Raw genomic sequence first — 24,829 nt, 5'->3', positions numbered from 1 at the left:
ACTTGGCCTTTTTATGACTTGTGGACTTCAACTCCCAGAATTCCTCAGCCAGGCATGCTGGCTGAGGAATTCTGGGAGTTGAAGTCCACAATTCATAAAAGGGCCAAGTTTGAAGACCTCTGTTCTAGAGTAATATGTCAAAATAATAAAGACCATTCCCATGAGAACTGTGTTGTAATAATCACAATATCTGATTCAGAGATCAGACCTGTTACTTTGCAGACAATCTGACACCTTCTGGACTTAGAGCCTGGTGAGAGTAAAGCATCCTACCATAACTTGGTAGTCTTCAGATGGATGGTTGCTTTAAAGGAAACGATGGTTGCTTTAAGAAAGGATGCTTTAATCCCACCTGGTTCTAGACCCAAAGGGAATCAGACCATCTGCAAAGTAGCAGGTCTGATCTCCGAATCAAATCTTGTGGTTGTTACAACATAATCCTTATGGAAATGACCTTTATTGATTTGACATTTTGCTCTAGAATCAAAGATGCAGCCCCTGATAACAAACTTCATAAACATTAGCCAAGATAGTATTGATGATGATTCTACTCTTCCTTGTAAAAAGCCCACACCATTTCTATAATGTCTGGTTCCCCATACTATAATCTCTGGTTTTCCAGACTTGTCTCTCAATTAAATAAATCTCGCATGATTTGAGATAAAAATTAACAATAATTCATAGATGAGAATTCCAGGATACTGTGAAATGAAGCTGACTTGGTAGCCTCCAGATGGCCACAGGCAAGAGTTCTAGGATATGCAATCCTAATATACCTGAAGGGTATCAGGTTGGAGAAAGCAGCCTTAAAACTATGAGAAAGTATGAATGAGCTGAAATGTTGCAACAGTGAATCCTATGTGGGTGACTGAAACATTGGCATGTTTAGCAAGGTTGATTTAACACAGTTTTCCGTCAAAGAAAAAGAATATAGCAAATTCCATGTTTTGTCCATACCATTTCTAGCTGAATGGGGATTCGAGACAAGTGACAGGCAGCATTTTTTACTATTTCTGAGGTATTAGCTGAAGTCCAGCCAACCTAGAATGTTGAGTCTGAGTCTCCTTCAACCAATAAGAATGGCAAATGGGCTGCTCTCTGTTTCACGTCCTCCAGCATTTGTTGCCCTGAAGCAACCATCTCATTCTCGTTTCACATGAACTGAAATGGTCTCCTGCTTGAGCAGGGGGTTGGACTAGAAAACCTCCAAGGTCCCTTCCAACTCTGATATTTTATGTTCTAGAAAATTAGTTCCAACATCAACCCTCGGAGAATTGATCAAATGAAATAAAGATACCCAACAAAGCTTGAATTCCACCACCTACCTTCAAGTCGGACCACGAGAGGCACTTTCAGTTCAAGCTCTCGGCAAGCTTTGGTGATACCGTTGGCAATAATGGCACAATTGACAATTCCACCAAATATGTTTACTAAAATTGCTTCAACCTGGGGAAGAAAAAACTTACATTTAGTCTTTCAGAAATGCACCTATGTTGTAAACATATGCTTTTAAATAATAATTTAGGCTCTTATCAGAATGATTCCAAGCACACACAGAAACAGTGAGCCCATCAAAATCCAAGTATCAAAATCCAAGTGTCAAACTAGGAGTGGGAAAACCCAAGTTCAAGCCCACTTTCCATGTCAGAAACTCCCTGGATGACTTTGGATCATGTACTTCCCCAACCCACTGCTTTTAAGTTTTTTTGTTCATTTATTTATATCCCCCCCCTTTATTATTTTTATAAATAACTCAAGGCAGTGAACATATCTAACACTCCTTCCCCCTCCTATTTTCCTCACAACAACCGTCTAACCTTGATTGAGCTGAGAGAGAAGGACTGGATCATAGTCACCCAGCCACCCTTCATGCCTAAGACAGGACTGGAACTCACCGTCTCCCGGTTTTTAACCTGGTGCCTCCACCACTAGACCAAACTGCCTCTTTAAAACTCCCAGAAAAAAAGATGGTATATAAATGAAACTAAAAATAATACAATAAATAATGACAACTACGATTCAATACATCATAGGCTTGAACAGGTAATTTTTCAAATTTTTTTTGACCCAAACCGAATTTTCCAAATCAAACTAGCTGAGAAAGAAAGACAACTAATTTTATGAAGTCCGAAATAGCTCAGCTTACTTTCTGTGCCCATGTGATGATTAAAGTACATGTTACGTTAATCTGACCATCTGCACATGAATAATTACAGAAGATCCTGATGTCAATTAAATCTGGAGAATAATTAAGGGATTGTAAGATATAAAAAACAGTGACGGCCTTGAGATCAGATAGTGATGATCCTGGATATGATGCAATGTTCTTGCATCATACCATTAATTTACCTTTATTCTCTTCCAGGATACGATTGTTGTTGATGTTGTTTACTACCAAGCCTAGCCAACATTTGTGGTATTCCCTAATGGTTTCTTCCTCCAAGAACTATTTATTTATTTATTCTGTTTTGAGACTGCCTAATTCCAAAAGATTCTGGGCAGATTACAATTCAATACTAATCAGGCTCCATACTACTTAATGTTACATCTGCTGAAGCACATCAAATGCACCCTTTTGTTGAGTTGAATTATTATTATTAGTATTACTACATCTTTAATTCGATTCACAGTCTGGGACTGATAAAACTTAAAAGTTCAAGTCCTAACAAAGGACCTATGAGCTGATATAAGGTATACAAGCATACATAAAGTATATATATAAGGTAGCATCTGAGTCTACCTATTGAGTCCTTACTAAGGACCTGGGATAAGCAAATCTGCATCTAGATCTTCCATTAAACATTATTGTTGTTGTTGTTGTTGTTGTTATTTTGAAATGAGATTCAATATCTTCAAAATCTGAAAGTAAAGGCCCTAGGGAACCGAGTGGGGAGACGTTATTGGAAAGTGAGTACATTAACTGAAAATTATTCTCTGATTTGCACTTTTTAAGAGCATGAGAAGAATCTCAGAGGCTTTTAAAGCTCGCATCTTTTTTAAATCAAAGAAATGTTTCAGTTTAGTTTTTAAAGGGGGCACCAAGCCGTGACTCTGTGTATCTAGGGAGAGCTCTTTGGTTTTAGTAAGTCCTTGAAATGAAGACCCGAATCTCTGAATTCTGAGTTCAAAAGATTGAGATGCTTTGAAAAAAAAATGTCAGTTCTCCATTATAGTGATGAACCCACTTTGTGGCGAAGGAGATGCATAAAATGCATTTAAAGTGCTTTAAACTACATCTTCTATAGAGCTTTGAGAATTATGATGAGTAACAGAATCCCAACCCTCTGATTTAAACATTGCTGGGAGAAAAGGGGGTCTAAGAACCCTTTGATACAATCTATTTTGGTATGACATATTTTTCTTATTATAGAATATTAACATATAGGTTGCTCTTTTCTAATGGAGAGATTTACACTTTCAACAGTATGACATTCGATACCAGGGAAAATGTAATATATTCCCCAAGATTGTGCATTTGTTGTTTGTTTAATGACTGTGTAGAATGAAATTTAGAACAGCACAAGCACTAGATTGTACTCCATTAGTAAATAGCAACTATTTCTCCTGTAGTAGCTCAGGAACAAACAAACACAAATGGGTTATTTCCCTTTCTCGTGCTGATTATTGAGGCTACGCACTCCATAATCCCAACCTGGGAGAACTCATTTAGCCAATATGTTCTTAGAAATGGGAAACAAGGTAAAGTTACCAATCCGCCTTTCCCCAGATGGGAAATGTTTGCTTTTGCTTGCTTGTTTTCATACATTTTTAAGCCTGCATTAATTCTGAAGACTCTGAACACTCTGCAATACTCTGTGGTACAGGACTGCATATAAAGAGAATGGCTACTTCATGGCCTGTTGGGTTTGACAATAAGCTTTCATTGGTCTCATTTATATTTTGATTCAGTTATTTTCTGGGGAGAGACATTTGATCTTGTTCAGATAAAGCTTTGTTGTGCTTTCAATTATATATATATATATATATATAGGAAAGAAATATAATACAGGTAGTCCTCAACTTACAACAGTTCTTTATTGACCGTTCAAAGTTACAACAGCATTTAGAAACATGACTTTTCACATTTACGACCTTTAGAGCACCCCCATGGTCACATGATCAAAATTCAGACGCTTGGCAACTGACTCATATTTATGACGGTTGCAGCATCCTGGGGTCATGTGATTACCTTTTTCGATGGGGAAGCCAGATTCACTTAATAACCATGTTACTAACCTAACAACTGCAGTGATTCACTTAACAAATGTAGCAAGAAAAGTTGTAAAATGGGGCAAGACTCACTTAAGAAATGTTTCACTTAGCGACAGAAATGGTTGTCAGTCGAAGATTACCTGTAGTTAAACTTAGAAGCAGTGGTGGAATTCAGCCAGTTTGCACCAGTTCTGCAGAACCGGTAGCTAATTTTTTGTTGCCAAGGCCCAGAATGGACTTCCGGAAGCGGCATCCATACAGAGAACCGGTTGTTCACATATTTAAATCCCACCACTGCTTACAAGCTGTAGTACAGAGTAATGAGGAAGCCCTTTGACAGGAGGGGAAGAAGAAGATAAACACTGCAGAAGCCTAGACAAATGGGGAATAATGAGAAAACACTTTGGAGAGACACCCCTTGAATTCACTGCAGCCTATTTCTTGACTGCTTGTTCTTTACATATAGTTTCACTATATGGGTCACTATAATGTTTGTAGGTTCTTTTTTCATCACTTAACAACTACTGTATCTTTTTTCAGTTGTTTGTGTTTCACCATAATAAAAATATATATCCAAAGGTTGCTATTAAAGAGAAAAAAAACAAATAAAGCTAAAATATGTCCAGGCCATGTTTTGAATGACAGGAAAAAGGCCAACAGGAGACATGGAGGTTCTGCTTTTAAGTAAGAAAATGTCCACAGGAAATTGACAGCAGGGAATCTAATTCTTAGGAAACTATTCTTCTTTGCCTTACAGATATAGCAATGACTCTGCCAGAAACTTGAATGGGATGCCATACATCAGCTATTCATAAATGGACAGTATGTTTCATAAGAAAGAATACTGAAGTCACAGCATTTGTCAAAATTGTTTTCCGTTAGGTACATGCAGTCTATTTGGAACCAAAGGTCATAATTGGCCACTGGCTGACATACCAAAGGAAGCTGAATTCCAAAAAGGAAGGGAGTCAGTCAGTCAGTCAGTCAGTCATAACATTAATTTTTAAGTATAGTTCACACAATTTAATTAAATAAGCTAACATGTTTGTTTCATACATATTTAATAATTTTTCCCATCTGTTGCATTAAAATTACAATTCAGTAATTTTTCAGGAACGCTCTGGAGAAAAAGTACACCTGTTTTAAGCCTGGTGAAGTGGAACCACTGCAGATGTGAGCATTCAGATGTGTAAATATGCCCTCTAAGATAGGAGATCCTAGTAGCGATTCCAGTTAGAAGTAGCAACTATGCTGAAGACAATAAAAAAGAGTTTCCAATGGATTGCTTCTCTTGCATGATCTGGTTGAGAAGGAATATACTACTGGTAGTCCTTGACTTACGATCATAATTGGGGCTAGAACTTCGGTTGCTAAACAAGGTGATTGTTTGTTGAGTTGCTGCTAATTTTACCACCTTTCCAGGGATTTGGTAGAAAACTCTACCACAGGGCTTTTCAACCTTTTCACCGATTGTACCAATTTTAGGATATGGCAATATCCGAGTACCACCAGTCACCTAGCAAAGTGTCAAAAACTTGATCCCCCCCCCAAAAAAACCAGAAAAAAGTGATAAAGTACAGGTAGTCCTTGACTTACAACAGTTTGCTTAGCAGCTGTTCAAAGTTATAACGGCACTGAAAAAAGTGACTTATGACCATTTTTCACACTTATGACTGTTGCAGCATCCCCAGGATCATGTGATTTACATTTGGATGCTTGGCAATCGATCACCTTTTGCAACCTTCTGACAAGCAATGTTAGTGGGGAAACCAGATTCATTTAACCACTATGTTATTAATTTTACAACTGCAGTGATTCACTTAACAACTGTGGCAAGAAAAGTCATAAAATGGGGCAAAGCTCATTTAACAAATTTCTCTCCCCTCCTTTTATATCCAAGTTTCCTCCCTCCTTCCCTGACCTTCCTTCCTTCCTTCCTTCCTTCCTTCCTTCCTTCCTTCCTTCCTTCCTTCCTTCCTTCCTTCCTTCCTTCCTTCCTTCCTTCCTTCCACTGTCCCTCCCTCTCCTGCTTTTTTTTTTAAACTGCCAGAGGCTCCGGGAAGAGGTGGCAACAGGCAGGAGTGGTGAGCAAAGGCTTCCCCTCCCCCCTGTCATTGCCTCTGCGTGGCTTGGCTCAGCTCACCTCTCCCAGACCTGCGCATGTGTTTGTGTGTGTGTGAGTGCAAGCACCGGGATCAGTGCTGCTTTCCAGCTGATTGGCGCTTCTTTGGGGCTGTCAGGGCTCAGCAGAAGTGCAAGGATCAGCGCCCCTTTCCAGCTGGAGCCTGGTGCTGATCCTGGTGCTTCCACTGAGCCCTAACAGCCCCGAAGAAGCGCCGATCAGCTGGAAAGCGGTGCTGATCCTGGTGCTTCCGTTGAGCCCTGACAGCCCTGCAGCTCCAGCGGTCTCTCGCTGAGGCTTGTGCAGTGCTGCGCCGGTTCAGCTCATTCCTTCTTCCCCGCTACTTTTCTAGGATGTTCGCGTACCACCTGCCAGGTACCAGTGTGCCACAGGTGGTACCCGTACCACTGGTTGAAAAGCCCTATCTACCACACCTGGCTGATATCTGGAAACAACAGTTGACAAGGGAACTGCATAAGATCCTCCCTGCCACTGCCTTCCCTCTTTGTACCTGATTCCCTGTCTTTCCTTCCCTTTATGGCAAGGCTCTCCAAACCTGGCAAATTTAAGACTTGTGGACTTCAAGTTCCAGAATTCTGGGAATTCCTGCTTTTTGGGGAATGTTCTCAAGAAGGTGGTTGGAGGTTGATTCCAAGGATCAATCAGTTGTTTTTTTAAAAAATATATTTTATAATAGTTTATTTCATTGTTGTGAGCCTCTCAAACTTAAGGAGCTGGATAGTAGAGAAAGATTTTTCTCAGTGTTTCTCTACTAGCCAGCTCCTTAAACTGGTAGAAAGAGTAAGGTTATTGTTCTTCTTATCGTCATAATCTGAGCTACATTTATCATGAGGATTCTTATGCACATATTCCACATTCAAAGCAGTTTGAATATATTTGTCCCTACTGAATAAATAGAGGTGAGAAATTCCTTTATAATGAACAAGAAGAGGAAGTAATAGAGAATTCATCACAACAGATTAATTGATCAGTCCTACTGGGAAAAGAGCTATCCATCAACTCCAAGGAATCAGATTCGCTTCATCTGACTTCCAGTTAAATTATATTATGCATATCCTCCTCCTATTTGACCCCAGGCCTTTCAACATGCAGCTGTAAAGAAAGTATTACTTATCTACACACACACACACACACACACACAAACACACAATTGCACACAGTGTTTTTTTTGCTACTTGCAAAGATTTCTTCATATAATCATACAATAATGATGCCTGTGGTGAAGTCTCATGTGTCCATTAGATCCCAAATTCTTATGTCCCTGAATAATTTCCCTGTTTGATGATAAGAGCTATTAGAAAACACATTAAAGATGCAATTTAGATGTCAGTGTTCAGTTTTCAGTGTTTAAAGATTCTCTTTTCCTCTTTGAATCACTCAGTAGAACTCTCCATGCATTGTGATGTCACAGTGCTCTTTATTTCTATACTCACTCCACTTTAAAGGTTGGTGTTGGTAGACATGCCAGTGGTACCGTGTTCCCCCGAAAATAAGACCTGGTCTTATTTTATTTTTTTTGCTTCCAAAAGAAGCAGTAGGTCTTATTTTGAGGGGATGACTTATTTTTCCCCCGCCTCGTGGCGGTGGCACCAACAGCCCCATCCAGCAGGAGCCCAGATGGCTGCTGGCCCACTTCTGCAGCCGCTCGCAGCAGCCCGCAAGCCGCATGACCCGCCACGCCATGCCATCACCACGAGGCGAGGCAGGTGGGGGAGGGGGTGGAGCTGCCCCAAGTGCCCCATAGGCGTCCAAACTCTTTTTGCCCAGGGGGAGACTGGAAGCTTCATTTGTTTGCAAATGGGGCACTTACAAATCGAGCGATTTGCTCTGTCTCCAAGTGCCCCATTTGCAAGCAGACGAAGCTTCCAGTCTCCGTCTGGGTGAAAAGTGCATGGCGCGCCCGTATCACCTACCTCCCCCTCGCCTCTGCACTCAGTCTTAGTTGCCCTGTGCCAAGGGGCTGGTGGGTTGTGGCTGCTGCCGGACACCATTGGCCCCCACTTGTGCTGGCCACCCCAACCCCCCTGGGCTTATTTTTGGGGGTAGGGCTTATATTAGGCCCACTCCAAAAATCGGGCTAGGGCTTATTTTCTGGGTGGGTCTTATTTTCAGGAAAACACAGTAGTGAAGGAAAAAGATATAAAACAATCCAGGAAGTCAGATGTAGAAAGAAAACAGAATAAGATGAAGTGTATAAATACACAGCTACTTCTGGATCCTCTAAAGCCATTTATATACTGTAGAACAGAGACAGATTCAGTTATATCTAAATGCAGCATGCACAAAGGAATTGTGTTTGGTTCAAAGGAAAACTCCCTTGTCTCAAATGCACTGCACAACATAGGTGAACTTTAACAGCTACACAATCTCTAAATAAAAATCTCATATTCTTAAAACAGATACTCCCGTTTAGGGATCTGTTTTTCAATTTTCAAAATTAATCCTAATGTTAATGAACCATATGTTTGTGTACACACACACACACACAAACAAACAATGGATCACATAAATTAGTTAGGATTCATTTTGAAAACTGAAAAGCAACTTAAGTGTGTGTTAAATTAGATTCAGGAATTGATATTTGTATTCCTGGGCTTAATAATAATAATAACAACATAAATAAAATCAGTTAAATTAGAGAGTGGCCTGATTGAGTTCAATCAATATGAAAGTGAGTCAGGTGGAGAATTTAATCTTGGGCTTCAGTGAAATCTTATAAATAAGCCAAAAGACCAGTACAAACAATAAAGAGATTCAGCTATAAACTGAGAGCATTGTTTATTGTTCCTTTGCTGCCCTAAATGGATTTTGCTTTTTCTTTAAAACAACTTTAACATTCCAGTGAATGTTGAATTCCAATGAAGGGATTTATTCCAGCACTTTTTTTAATGCAAGGGAAGGAAAAAAAAACTGAAAAGAGTTCAGCAGGGGGAAAAAAAGAGAAAAACCACCCACTGCATATTGCAAAGGAGCCTTTATTAACATATCAGGCGCACCGCATATAAAATGTGCCTTGAGAACAGAGTTTCCACCTGCAGACAGGAGACAAAATGCCTCCGAAGGTATATTCGTGATTAGCATTTCCACCTAACGTCACGGCTTGCAAGCCCTTGCTCCGTGGTATCCTTTCAATAGAAAACATACACGCCTAGTATATTTTATAGGATATACTTGTATATATTGCGCCTAGCAGCTGTTTTACTGACACAGCAGGCATGAAATCTCTATCAAAAGGAAGCGATGGCTGACAGAAAAACTTAATCCTAATATGTAAAAACCTCTATTTCTGTGCCCAAAGAGAGGCTCATCAATAAAGGAGATGGCTGTGAAATATGTGCTACGCAAGGACTTGGTCAGCATATACTGAGAGCTTCCTATCTGGCCTGGCAGATGAGGATGGCACTGAGAATCTAGGAATCACAGAGAGACAGGAAGAGTCTCAAAACATTTTCAATTTTCCTAGATCAGGGCTTTTCAACCAGTGGTATGGGTACGACCTGTGGTACATTGGCACCTGGCAGGTGGTACGCGACCATCCTAGAAAAGTGGTAGCGGGGGAGGGGAATGAGCTGAACCGGTGGCAGCATTGCACAAGCCTGAGCAAGAGATGGCTGGAGTTGCAGGGCTGTCAGGGCTCAGCGGAAGCACCAGGATCAGTGCCGCTTTCCAGTTGATCGGCGCTTCTTCAGGGCTGTCAGGGCTCAGTGGAAGTGCCAGGATCAGCACCAGGGTCCAGCTAGAGCTTGGCGCTGATCCTGGTGCTTCTGTTGAACCCTGAAGAAGCACCAATCATGCTGGAAAGCAGCACTGATCCTGGCGCTTCTGCTGAGCCCAGTAGAAGCGCCGATCAGCTGGAATGTTGCAGCATCTCCAGGGTCTTGTGATTTACATTCAGATGCTTGGCAACTGATTCATATTTATGATGGTCACAGTGTCCCAAGGTCATGTGAAGTGATCAAAACCTGCTGCAACCACCCAACAGATGGGGGGAATAAAAACCAAACACCCCCCACCCCACCCCCACTGCCAATTCTCAACAGAAATGCTCACAACAATGAAAACCTCGGACAGGAGGAAGAGGGCCACCGGCCGGGCAGGCAGGTGTCTTGCTCGGCTGTGGCTTGGGGGGCACTTTTTTCAGTGCCATTGTAACTTCAAACAGTCACTAAGCGAACTGTTGTAAGTCGAGGACTACCTATACTTTATCACTTTTTTCCTTTTTTGGGGGGGGGTCATCAGGTTTTTGACACCTTGCTAGGCGACTGGTGGTACTCGGATGTTGCCATATCCTAAAAGTGGTACAATGGGTGAAAAGGTTGAAAAGCCCTGCCCTAGATCTTCCCCCTGTATCAATGTAACTGTGCTCTAAAAGTTCATCCACTTACTGATTACCCAAACATATCAAGAATGGTCCAGATCCTACTTTTTTTTAAAATGAGTCTGTTACTTCTCTCATATCAATCTCAATACAGGTAGTCCTTTATTTACAACTGGTTGCTTAGTAACTGTTAGACGTTTTGATACCCCCCCCCCCCAAAAAAAGCAGCTATATACAATCCAGTTCCAATGTATGGTCATTTGCAGCATTCTGCAGTCACATAGGTGCAATTTATGAGGTGCTTTTTTTCTCCAGAAACTGGTATTTACATATGGTTTCTGGAAAAAAAACAGGTCCATAGCAAGCAATAGGTTTGCTGCAAAATGCTGCAAAAGAGGTTGTAAACTCTAGTCATGTGTGATAACCTGCATTGTGATCATCATGTCTTCCAATTATAATTGGCAGTCTCACTTATGGTTGTATGTTGAGAACTACTTATATCTCCCTTTCTATCTCTCTCTTTTTCTCAACACACACACACAAAACCAGCAAACTTTACTATCCCATGCACTGGTACATAGTTTGTATGTTATTTTCCTGCAAATGTTTTGTTGCCCAGTTTAGTAACAAAAAGGAGGTATGATGGCTCAGCAGTTGAAGATGCTGAGCTTGTTAGCTGGAAATCTGATAGCCTGCGTTCAAGACCTGAGCGCTACACAATGGGGTGAGCTCTTGTCACTTGTCCCAGCTCCACCTAGCAGTTCGAAAGCATGCAAATGTGAGTAGATAAATAGGTACCACTTTGATGGTAAAGTAGCAGCATTGTGCGGGCCTCGGCATATAGTCATGCTGGCCACATGACCACACAGAAGTGTGTTTGAACAACATTGGCTCTCTCGGCTAGGAAACAGGGATGAATACTGCCCCCTTGAATTGCATGCGATTGGACAGGGGAAACTTTATCTTTACCTTGGTAACAAAACATCTGCAGGAAAATAACATACAACGTAAACCTCTGCACACCTTGAAAATTATTTGGAAGAGGCACTTTGGAGCACATGGGGATACAGTTCAGCCTCTGTTCAAAATATCTCTGACTTTTTTTCAGGCTTATGCACAAGGAAATGTGTGGCTGATATTACAGACAAATACTATGTTCAGATGTCCTGCATTCCAAAACAGATTTCTTTTTGAAACTGACCATGAGACTTTGCATGGCCATAAAATACATTTTGTTAAACAGTGCATTGTATTATAATACACAATGTATTGTCTAAGTACGTCTATACCCTGATATCAAGGCATGAATAGAATAGAAGAGAAGAGAAGAGAAGAGAAGAGAAGAGAAGAGAAGGTGGAAGGGACCATGGAGGTCTTCTAGTCCAGCCCCCTGCTATACCATTTCAGACATGAAATATATATACATTCACTTTTAGCTTGACAAACTCACTGAAGTATTTTAACATCCAAAGGAAAATAAACCCTGCAGAACAAAAAATCTTCCCATGCATAGAACATGCTTTTATAGATCTATATATTGGCTAGGTAGTTGTTGCCTACAGCTGCAATCTTTCTCACTCAGAACGCTATGCTGACAAAGTGATTACTGTATACGGTTTCTAAAAGCACTTGCTTATATTTAGGAAGATGCAGGGTGCGAACTCTGAAAAATACTTCTCAAATGTGGAGTCCTCCTAAGAAAAGATCACACATCACAATGGTACATACCCCTTCACAGTCTGAACGTCAAATCCATTCTTAGCGGGCAAAGAACAGAATCAATAGTAGAGAGAGAAGTGGGGAGACAGACAGATAGATACAGAGAAGGAATGTTTCAAAACAACAATCCCAGCTGTTTGTGGACCATAGTACCGAGCACAAAACAAAAACAGATTCATTCATAAAACAACATCATTTAGAAATAATATATAAGAAGCTGCAGTTTCAAAAGCAAACCTTGCCTTTTTTCACAAGCATCTTTTAATTTAAAACTAGTCAACTCATGACCCGAAGGTCATTGTTTCAGAAATATGTTCTTACCTAGGCCAAGGGTGGGCAAAAAAACTGTGGGAAGATGAATGGGTTCCAATTTCCCGCTGGTTTCCCCATTGGCTTCACTCCTGGTAAGGAGCTTTAGAAGTCATATCATATGACTGCAGCTAAGTATGGATGACTGCGGTTGCTGCAGCAGCCACAACTTTACCAATACAACTGATCTGAAAATCCTTGAAATGTTAATCCCATTAGGAGTAATGGGGTCCTGGTTTTTGTTTTTTTAATTAAATTTTTATTAATAATACAAAATTAAAAACACATTGGACATAGATATGATGTCACTGGTTCCATACATCTTCCAACATTTAGTATTAGTACTCATATAGACATATAGTTCTTGAACTTTGCTCACTATTTATAATATACTATTAACACTTTTCCCCTTATTTCTATATATCTATTTATCTTTTAAATATACATTTGTCTATAATCTATATTTTATTCTAGCACTATACATTTATCTTGGCTACCCTCTTATTGTCTATCCAATCATAAAATTGTTCCCAGATTTTATAGTACTTGGTTTCACTTTTGTACTTGAGTTCCCATGTAAGTCTATCCATTTCAGCGCAATTGAAAATCAGGGGTCCTGGATTTTGGATGCATGGTTTAAGTGCCATGATTCAAAAATCGTTGTCCTATGATGCACCATTTTCCCCAATTGAAGGTTACAAACAGACAAACAGTAGAGTTCTAATAACTTAAACAAGAGGGAGTGCTGCCACAAAGAAGAGGGAGTGAAGCTCTTCTCCAAAGCACCTGAAGGCAGGACAAGAAGCAACGGGTGGAAACTGATCAAGGAGAGAAGCAACCTAGAACTGAGGAGAAACTTCCTGACAGTTAGAACAATTAATCAGTGGAACAACCTGCCTCCAGAAGTGGTGAATGCTCCAACACTGGAAGTTTTTAAGAAGAAACTGGACAGCCATTTGTCCGAAATGGTATAGGGTTTCCTGCCTGAGCAGGCGGTTGGACTAGATGACCTCCAAGGTCCCTTCCAACTTTATTATTATTATTATTATTATTATTATTATTATTATTATTATTATTAAAGATAAAGGCATTTCTAAAACTGCAGTGGGTTTTCTCAAAAGAAAATGGAGACATAATTAAGAAAACAAATCTATCTCACTCTCCTATTCCCTCAACCCCCAAAACCCTGGTGAGTAAATGAGGGGGCTAATTAGCAAGAGTCTTTAGATCCCCAAGAATCAAAGCTGCTGCTAATGTTCTCTTTATGAGTGACTTTTCTTGAAGACAAAAGATTATCTAATCTTGCGGGTAAGGAAAGCTAATCTTCTACATTAGTTCTTCATCTGCTGCTGGAGTCATATGTCTCTATCAGAAAATACCAGTATCGAAGGAGAAAATGTTACAAAAGATACTTCAAAATTTACAGTATCCCTATCTGACCTTACTAATCTGATGCTCTATAGCCTGCCCCATTTATTTTAGCTGAGATAAGCTGCTCACAACTGTCAGGAAAGCCCTGTCTGCAATGAATTAAAAGGTACATATTGGAGAAATCTTGCCTCAAGCCTTCTGTGAGTGAAATCCAACAAAATCTTTCCTACACCTCCAGGTGTCTCAATGAATTGCTGAACACTCTGCCTCTGCTTAAGAAAACAAACTCGGCTTAACTTTTTCGCCAGCTGGAGTGATATTCAACGTTTTGTTTTGAAAAAGATGTTGCTACCAAGGTGTTCCTGAAGACACTGTTTGCAAGAGGACTTGGGAAGAAGACCTAACTCCTGGGGGACCAAATATGCCACTCTTTTTTTCTCCCCATCAGCTTTAACAGGGCCATTGGCTTGGAAATAGAGACTTTTTAATCATTTTGGATGAAGAGAAACTGAAGTTAACATTAACGCTTGTATAAGACCACCACTAGAGGGCAGTATGAATTCAAAGTGGAAAAGGCTATTCACAGGAGGTAGCATTGGCCGCAGGAAGCAGAAAAATAAATGCTATAGTTTGGTTTTGAGATACATTTGCTAAATTTTGGAGAAATAAACTAAGTAGTCAATACGCAAGGTGAATTTGTGTGGGCATCTCTTCCAGTCTCCCTGATCATAGCGGGTTAATGTATTCATATAAACTGGCCTGACCCTTTTGATTTCCTTAAACACCAAAATGGTCTCCCTTCCAAAATGATTGCGTGGCTTAAGATATTGGGGTTCTGTATTACACTTATCTTACTGGCTTCCACCAGTGATTGCAGCAAGTGGCCGCACTTCTACAGGACTGGAAGCTAAATAAGGATGGGTTTGATCACTATATAAATAGGGGGACCTCTACCGAATAGAAGGGCTGTAGACCAGATTGGAAAGTTGAGAGAAAAATGCTGAATGAAAGCAATGGTGAGCTACTTCTGCATTGTTATCAAGAAATATATATGAATGTATCCAAGATATTTCTAGGAATTACACTTGAATCAAAGGAGACTTTACTTAATATTCACTGGGTCTTGTTTGAAGGGACTCCTTGTTTTGAGGGCTTGATATACTTCTGTTGAAAGAAAAGTCTTCATCAGCCAGGGATAAACAACATGGCAACTGCTTTAGAAAGAAGGTTGCAGTTTATTGAAGAGCCAGACAGAAAGATGGTTCTGGCAGGAGAGAGGAGAGAAAAAAGGGCTGAGCACATGTGGGGAGTAGGTTTTTATACCCTCTGAAGCCTTTTGTTTGAAGTAGTTTCCTGTTCCTGTTTTAGGCTTTGTAGTTCCTGTGTCACGTATTCTGACCTGAGTCTGGGTGTGCCTTTCTGGTATTCTTGATGGTGGTAGGTTAATCCTATTATGTCCCAAAGGTCATATCCTGCTTCCCTGATGCTGGGGCTAATGATTCTTAAGAGTTTGGGTGGGGTATGCAGATTTTAAGTGTCTTTATCTTCTTGATCTCCTAGCTGGGGCCTTTCTGGTGGTTTAAATCTGCATTTGTACAGAGCTGGCTTCTGCTTGGGACAGAGAGACTTGGGGGCAGGGTTGGTTTCTGCTTTTAAAATCCTTTTGAGGAAATATATTTTTCTGCCCTTTTAATATTTCCTTCTCTGCGGGGCTGACTTCCCACACTTCTTTGAAACTGCTTGTGAAAGCAGTTTCCTTGTCTTCTCTTCTGAGTCCTTCTCCAATACTCAGCCTTGAAAATTTCAGAAGGGACTTTTCTGTATGATGCTCAATATAGGGAGATGAGGTTGCACTGAGGTTAATCCTAGACATATAGCATAGAGTTAATGGCCAACTATTGGTCTCTATGAAAAGCCTTCTTGCTAGGCGAAGTCCTTGCGTGAAATATCATCAATATGTGAATGACCTCAATTTTAGTTCTTCTTAGTGTTGGAAGCTGAATCATGAACACACCATTTGCAGCAACATAAAACTCTGGAAATGGTCACCAGTGCTTTTCCAGAAGGTACTACCAAAAGTTTACGATTTGTATTATGTGACTAGCAGACATAGATTCATTTTAGCTGTACATTTTTTTAATTTAAATTGTATTATACTTCTACCGCTTTTCTTCTGGGATAGAACACCATTCAAAAGCCAGATCTATCCCAGAGTCAGGATTTGTCAGAGATTCAACTGAAACCATTGCTTATGGCAAGCTTTTGACCGACTGTGACTGATATATTAATCACAAACTTCTTGGAACAGTTTTCTTTATGCTCCTGCAACCATTTATTTATGCTATTGTAAGCATTTTTATGGAACAGCCCTTGGTGGCAAATCAAAACCAAAATGCAGCAGCCAAAATCTTTAGTGAAATTCTACTTAATGAGAAGATGTCTCATTAGATTCAAAAGTCAGCTGTGTTCCACTTCTGAGCCTCATATAAAGTATCACTCTTTGTGTATCATGCTCAAAATAGTTTGGCTTCTCAAATGCTGCTATTTCCCAGATAGCAATAACAATACACTTAGACTTATATATCGCTTCACAGTGCTTTACAGCCCTCTCTAAGCGGTTTACAGAGTCAGCACATTGACCCCAACAGTCTGAGTCCTCATTTTACCGACCTCAGAAGGATGGAAGGCTGAGTCAACTTTGAGCCGGTGAGACTCGAACTGGCAAACTGCTGATGGAAGTCTTCCTTAACTGAGCCACAACACAGCATGCATGAGAGACCATTCATCATTCTTAGCTATGCAACCTTATGGTGGAATATCCTCTCCAATATACACAGCAAGCAAAAATGTTTTCATTGTCAAACTTTTCCCCATGTATATGAAAGAGAGAAGTATAAAGGGATGGAAGCACATTTGACTAGCACTGATGATGTTACCTAGTTTGGTTCATGAAATGTCTGCAAGAAAACAATCAAGTTCTCAGAGCACCAAGGACCCCTCATTTCATCCCTGAGCTAGAAATATTCTCCTTTATTGGTACAGTTGGGGTTTCCTTCAGCCACCCAAAGTCTGCTGAAGCCTGGGTATCATAATATTTCCTCTGCATTCTTGAATCAGGTCACTTCTATTCCTCTAAGGCAGTCTTTTTTAACCTCAACAATTTTAAGATGTGTGGGCTTCAACTCCCAGAATTCCCCAGACAGCATGCTGCCTGGAGAATTGTGGGAGCAGCATCTTAAAATTGCTGAGGTTGAGAAACTCTTCTCTAAGGCTATACATCCCTGACTAACAAAAGGGGTCCAAAGACAACCTCAAAAAAGAGGAAACGAAGGGAAAAAAAACCTGAACAGGCAAAATACACATTTCGGTTCCTAAGATTTATTCTGTGGGCAGAAAAACAAGGCACAGCCTAGACTAACAACCATTAACACCACAATACAAGATGGGCAGCCATAGAAAATAAACAAACAAACAAATAAAATGTAAGGCACTCAAATCTTCTAATGTCCACTTTGCTATCTACGAGAAGATTTTGTTCTAGTTTTTGACGTGGGAGGGCAAGGCAGAAAAAACTGCTTTGTTATAAGAGCAGGGTGCCAAACTGAGCGATGCCCATCTCTCAGTTGCATCTTGGCATCGCCCATTCCACTAATAATGTGGGAAATCTGTCACTTAGAAGTAGGAAATGCCAATACGTTGCTTCCTTCAAACTCATGCTATGTTTCCATATTAGGTCCTTCCTCACCCTATCGTAAGAAATAGCTTAGCAAAAAACTTGGGCTGCTCAGCTTGGTTTCTCAAGTGTTTTCCTTTTTTTCCTGCTTTCTGCCTTGCCCTGGTTTCCCAAAGGGGTCTGGTGATATGGAGAGACTCAGGAATTAAGAGCCTCTTCTTCTGCTTGGCTGTAGCATCAGGCAAAGCTTGTAACGAAATGACTGGTGGGTGGGTGAGCCAGGATCTCGGCTCGGTATGGCATAATCAGAACTTGGCTGCATAATTGGGATAATCAATGCTATGATTAGAATGCTCAATATAATCCCTGGGTCATTCTCATGTTCATGTTTGGCCAAGAGACCCTTGAAAAGAGTGTCTGTTTTCTAGCCAATGAAGCTCAAGTCTTTTCCTTCATTGGCAAAATATCTTTGGTATATACAGGCATTCCTCATTTAGTGACTACAATTTGTTCTGGCGAGTGACATGGTTGTTAAGTGAACCAGGTGACTGATAGAGATGCTGCTATAATATCCTGTGCCAAGCCCGTCCCCCCCCCCATTTTCTTCCCCCCTTTGCAGGTCGGAGAGACTGCTTAGACAGGTAATTTCTTTCTATGAGCTGCTTTCTCTACAATGCAGCACTTGTCCAAAAGATGCTCAGAGCAAGCTAAGAAGCTCAGCTCTGTGACCTTGATTAGCTGGTTTAGAATCCTTTGGACAGCAGCTAGCTGATGCCTGAAACTGACCAGACCTCAATCAGTTTCACACTGTTCTAAATGTGGACATTGGTCACAAAATTGTTTCCTTACTGTCCTAATTGTGAGCGGTTGTTATTTGAAGCAGTTGCTAAACGAGGAGCATCTGTGCCCAGATTGGGATTGCTAACAATGATAAATAAGTTACTAGTGTTGAAATTCTTTCTCAGGCAGGGGATGATTGCTTCAATGCCATTCCTGCCAAAAGTGTCAATGGATTTAAAGTTCCCCCTTTCAAATCTCAAAAAGCCATCTCCATGTGCTTGCTTCTGAGATTTGTGCTAAATGAACAAAGGATTTGGGGATTTATTTATTATTTATGTAATGTAAAAACAAAATTTGTATTCTCCAATGATTAATCCAACATGTATCCAAAGTTCCTGTGCTGTATAATGAAACAAGAATTATGCAGCAATCTGAGAAATATAAGTGGTATGGAGGATAAAGCAAATGTAGGATTAATAATTTAAGCGATGTGACACAACAGACTGCACATTTAGCCAACATTTTACCAGTGTGCTGTGGCAGGAAACGTGTTTCTGTACAGCTTCATCATGTTTTACGTGGTTGCAAAGCTACAGGGTGGGGGGAGCAATGCAAATGTTCTGAAAGGCAAAAGGGGAACAAGAAACCCAAAAGGAATTCTTCTGGCAAGATGGTGTCTGGATTGCAAGACCCTTTGCATTACAAGTAAGATTTTCTATTATTCGAATCTTATACAGTAGATCCAGCTCAGTAAGCATTATATCCAATGGTGATGTGCAACATTCATTTTTTAAAAAGAACTAAAAGTAATGCTAACTTCCCAGTGAAAAAAGAGGGCTTTCCAAACTGTAGGAGGCCCAGTGGATGGTTAGATGATGTCTCTTTACTCTCTACAGCAGGGATCCTCAAACTTGGCCACTTTAAGACCTGTGGACTTCAACTCCCAGAATTCCCCAGCCAGCCATGGCTGGCTGGGGAATTCTGGGAGTTGAAGTCCACAAGTCTTAAAGTGGCCAAGTTTGAGGACCCCTGCTCTACAGTGTCATCTCCTACTGTCACGATCTTTTCCACCTCCTGTCAGTTTCCCCTTTGGCATTTTGCCAAGCACTTTCCAATCCTGTCATTTCCCTTCCTCTTTTGCTTCCCTCCCTCCCTGTTCCTCTCTTCCTTCCTTCCTTCCTTCTGAAAGAGAAAGGGACACTCCTGTTTGTTTGTTTTTTAATTGTTAGTAGGGGAGGTTATAATATTGATAAGCATAGTGAGCCAATCAAAACAGCATACTTTAAAATCCTGCATTCCTCCTCTTCCCCCCTCCCCCACCTTTTTGGAGAAGAAAGTAAATATCCTATTTCTTCCAAAAGAGGGAAAAACTGATGAAACCTACTCATTTCTTCCTGCAAACTGCAGTTAATTAATGTCAGGTTGCCAGCACTAGGAATTTTGGACCCGAGGTTCCCCAGCTGCATCAAGTGGTTAATGTTGCAGCAATTTTCTTTCTTCCTTTAGCTACAGAGACAATAGGGAGGGGATAGAAATTTGGGTGTGTATGCTGGGTATGTAAATTACACTGTTGGATATGAATGGCTTTGTGACTGCTCATAGACTCCAAATAAAAATTATTCTGTATAAAATTAAAGAGATATAAACGTAACATATAATACATCTCTATCAATGTCTTGTTCAGGTATGCACACCTTATGACTAATTGGAGGGCATGTACTCCCCCACCCCACCCCGTCAACCACGTATTTTGAAGCAAATAATCAATTCAATGCGTAACTGCTGGGTGCCTCTTCAGCACTGCTGCTACATGGCTAAACTCCAAATAGTTGAACGCTGCCAGGTATTTCGTTGCAGGCCCCTGTGATTTTTAATTCATCAGTGTGGCTCTTTCCACTTTACAGATTTCATAGGCCTACTCAGGTTTCAGTGTCGTGCACAGCCCCCGAGCTGACAGAAATTGGGTAGTGGCTGAAGGGAGGAATATTATGCAGAAAGAGTATAACTTAACTTGGAGAAGCAAAAAAAAATAATACATGTTGCATTCACTTACTCCCACTCTGACCTTTTGGAAAAATTGTTGAAAGATATTTTTTCTCTTTCTCTTTCCCCTGAATTTTATTTCTGTCTCCTTGTAGGCAGAGCTTCCTTAAGGTATAAAGTAAATGCTACCTTTTAAATCAGAGGCACGCTGTTTCTGTAAGTGCGAAGGCCACAACAGACATTACAAGGTTTGTTCAAATCCACACTTTAAAAAGAGGGGAGGGGGGGTTATTTTGCAGTGGATTTCAGGAGTTTTTAAGGGATATACTGGTGCTGTAGCATCTGCAACTTTTAAGGCATCAATGTTATTCCTTTAATCCTCCCCATTTTGCAAACATGCAAATGAAGAACTCAAATTAATTTTGACCCACTTGCTTTGGAGGAATTGAGGGGGATGTATTCAGTTCCTAGATGACATTTGCCACATCCTTGTTTAAACGAAAGCATAGCAAGGAAACATCTAAACCTCATCCCCAACTAAATCTATTATATGTTTATTTGCATCCTCTAAAATATGTTGTATTCACATACTGAACTGATCAAAACATAAAATAAACAATAACAGGGTTAGAAGGGACCTTGAAGGTCTTCTAGTCTAACACCCTGCTCAAGCAGGAGATCCAATCTCATTCCAGATTTCTTGAAAATCTCCAGTGATGGAGCACCCACAACTTTTGGAGGCAAGCCATTCCTCTGATTAATTATTCTGTCAGTAAATTTCTCCTAAAGTAGAATAGAATAGAATAGAATAGAATAGAATAACTTTATTGTCACTTTAAATGTACACTAATCAGGATACATTAAAATGAAATTTCATTGCATTCAGCTCTCAAAGGGTCACCACTTCCAATATATACTACTAGCTGTACCCGGTCACGCGTTGCTGTGGCTCAAGTCTGGTTAAATGGAAAAGAAGTGTGTTGCTTTTACGTCCAACAGATGGCGCTGTTTTTCAAAAAAGCACGTTTTTACCTGTCACAGGTGTGACTACATCTATAGTAGGTATATAAAAACACGCACGTATTCGAATGCAATGTTGTGTCAAAATTTCAAAGCAATTGGTGAAGAACTTTCGGAGATTTAAGATTTTGAACAAACAAACATTTACATTTTTATTTATATAGATATAAACGTGACAAAAGATTATGCATACCCACATACACACACATACATGACACAGAGAAATAACACAGTCTAGTTCGTATGTATACATATGCAAAGAAAAAAAAAGAGAAAAAAGAATCCTGTGAATTTACAAGTCGGATGGCATAAGGAACAAAGCTGTAGCAGAATCTAGTAGTCCTGCTAGAAATACTTAGTAACCTCCTCCCAGAGGGGAGGAACAGAAACAGACCCTGAAGTGGGTGTGTGGGGTTTCTATCAATGCTTTGAGCTCTAAGCGCATAGCGCTTGTAAAGCAGTATCCTGAATAATGGGAAGCAAGCTTCCTATAATCTTCTCAGCTGTCCTTACCACTCTCTGTATGGATTTTCTTATCTGAGGCTCTGCTACCACCAAACCAAACACTGATGCAAATATAAGCAGTATTAAAACCAAATAGGTCCAGGTACCTGTGTGCATTTGTTTTTTCTTGACTATGTTTAGGACCTTGCTTTTCTTACCACTAAATTGCATTTATTGGATAGGGTCCAGTGTTCACTCCAACAAAATTCTAGTCTTTCTATCGACTAGAATTTAATAAAAAAAAAAAAAAGGAGGAAGAGAAATAGGAGGAACAATTAGTCACTGCTGGGCATATTTAAGAGTTCTAGTCACTTGAGAAATATCTTTGATATTTATTCCCAGGGCAGGAAAAAATGAAGCTTCTTAATCATTCTGTTTTGCCTCATGTAGTTCAAGTTGCTTTTTAATTAATAAATAGAAACTTGAAAACAAGGGATCTGAAAAAAAAAAAACAATTAACAGACTGAATTCCTGAATTCCATGTATTGTGAAAAATATTTACTTCTTGCAAATAATTAAAAAGTCTGATTATTTGACAAAAGCGATGTAGTCTTCAAAAATGTGAGTTAATTCTAATCTTGGGGTGTTGTTTGAAGATGCTTTGTTGACATTATTCATGTATTTGATTTATTACAGTTTACTGAAAAAAACATGTACCTCTCAAGTCAACATCAAAGGAACCTGATATAATTTTAATGGATATTACTAGCTAAAAAGTCCCAGTTCTAATTCCACAAGGTGCTTGTATCTTGCAACAATATGCATTAATACTCTCCATGTGACATTGGACTATGATTATATGATTATACTCCAAGAGCCATGGTGGCGCAGTGGTGAGAATGCAGTACTGCAGGCTAACTCAGCTCACTGCCAGGAGTTCGATCCTAACCAGCTCAAAGTTGACTCATCCTTCCATCCTTCCGAGGTCGATAAAATGAGCACACAGATTGTTGGGGGCAATAGGCTGACTCTGTAAACTGCTTAGAGAGGGCTGTAAAGCACTGTGAAGCGGTATATAAGTCTAAGCACTACTGCTGTTGCTTTAGAAGACTCTCTTCCCAGAGATACCACTGGCTTCAATTCTGCTTGGTTTTTTTGTTAACCAGTGAAAAAAGTGCTGGTTTGAATGTGTTTTAGTCTTTAATTGTCCTTAAGTACGTATTAGAAGTTTCTAACTGCTCTCTTTGTCTTTTTTATTTCTTTCACACTGTACATTTTATATGCTTCTAACTTTGAAACTCTCCTTATATCTCAGAATATAAATATTATTAAATGAACAAAACAAATGAATGGAAAAAGCATTGATTACAGGTGGTCCTTAGTTAATGACAGTAGTTGGGACTGGGAACTCCATTACTAAGTTACACAAGTATGTTGACTTACAATGGCAATTCCTGAAGTTTCTGTTGCAGTTGTTTGACAAATCTTGTGTGATCATTAGGTGCAATGTCAGGTGCTCATCATTTGTGATCTCCTGCCAGATTCCCCATTGACTGGTCATTAACAGAGGACTACCTATATTTCTTTGTTAGCAAAGTACTGATGATATAGCACTTAGAACAACCCAGTAAATATGATGCCTCACCCATTTTCACTTGAACATGCAAAACATTTTCGTCCTTATTAGGGACTGTTGTTTTAGTTGCCGAGTATATTAAAGACCATTCATTGAGAGAGAGAAAAAAAACTTGGATGATGAATGTTCATTTTTATCTTCTGCAGTTATATAAAACTAATTTGATTTTTTTTTTTTAAAAAAAAACTAAATAACTGTGACAGCTTAAAAATTAATGATCAGTAATAACATTCATACAACTAACTTCAGAATTCATATTGCAGACTGAACTGGATGGCTCACGGGCTTGGTAATGAGCTTGAAGGCCCTTTATCACTGCCAATTTGAAGTTCTATTTGTAAATGTGTAGAGTAGCTTTAAAACAAATCACAGTTCAGTCGCCCCATTCACATCTCAATCTGCAACTGGCTTAAGGATCGAGTGCTCCATATGGAGAGGAGCACATCCCCGATGCCTCAGTCCCAATGAACCATAGCATAAAACATAAAAACAATGGCTCTGTAATTAGATGCAATGAAACGAGATAACAGAACATTCTCTCCTGGTAAGAACAATTGGAATAGGCATATAAAAGCTCTACAAGCAGACGGGAGACTTGGCAGCACCAACTGCCTCTTAAGGCAGGAAACTTGCATTAGTTAATAAGCCAAAAGGAGCTGCAGACATGGTGAAGGATATAATGAGTCTATAAGGGGTCCTTAGTGCTCTCTGAGCTTGGTTGTTTTCTTGCAGATGTTTCGTTACCCAAACTAGGTAACATCATCAGTACTATTCCTGTCAGTGTTGGTGGGAGTGGTCTTTGATTTGGCTGTTTACTGTTAGCTTGGCAGTTTCTTTTTTTTTTTTTGTTAATTTTTTATTTTTATTTGGGCGGGCAAGAAGCCAAGGGTTAGGTTCAAGATTATGAAGGATATAAGAGAACGAGGAGGACTTAAAGTTCCTAATTTAAAATTATATTATGATGCGGTGGTTTTGACATGGATTAGTGATTGGTTAAATTTGACAAATAGAAATATTCTTTATCTTGAAGGATGGGATTTGTTATTTGGTTGGCAGGCATATTTAATTTATGATAAAAAAGTAGATAGAATTTTTAAGGCTCATATTTTGAGAAGTGCTTTACTTCGAGTGTGGAAGAAGTATTATTATGGATTAAATTATAAGATTCCGATCTGGACAAGTCCAGGACAGATGATAGAAGGGATATCTAGGGGAGTTAAA

At 39.8% G+C, this 24,829-nt stretch overlaps 1 protein-coding gene across 1 annotated transcript in view; it reads right to left on the bottom strand.

Annotated features, from left to right (window-relative positions):
* LOC107291671 (succinate--CoA ligase [GDP-forming] subunit beta, mitochondrial) overlaps positions 1–24,829 on the bottom strand; it is a gene marked incomplete at its 5' end in the record, with an annotated part of 94,068 nt that overhangs the window by 10,015 nt on the left and 59,224 nt on the right. The window contains one exon of the mRNA XM_015820693.1: positions 1,326–1,446. Coding sequence (XP_015676179.1) covers positions 1,326–1,446 — 121 coding nt within the window. The remainder of the gene's footprint in view (positions 1–1,325; positions 1,447–24,829) is intronic.

Source organism: Protobothrops mucrosquamatus, unplaced genomic scaffold (assembly GCF_001527695.2).
Source record: "Protobothrops mucrosquamatus isolate PMUCROS unplaced genomic scaffold, P.Mucros_1.0 scaffold1162, whole genome shotgun sequence".
In the NCBI taxonomy this organism is placed as follows: Eukaryota; Metazoa; Chordata; class Lepidosauria; order Squamata; family Viperidae; genus Protobothrops; species Protobothrops mucrosquamatus.
Note: the sequence above shows the minus strand (reverse complement) of the source record. Positions and strands in the feature narration are given on the sequence as shown.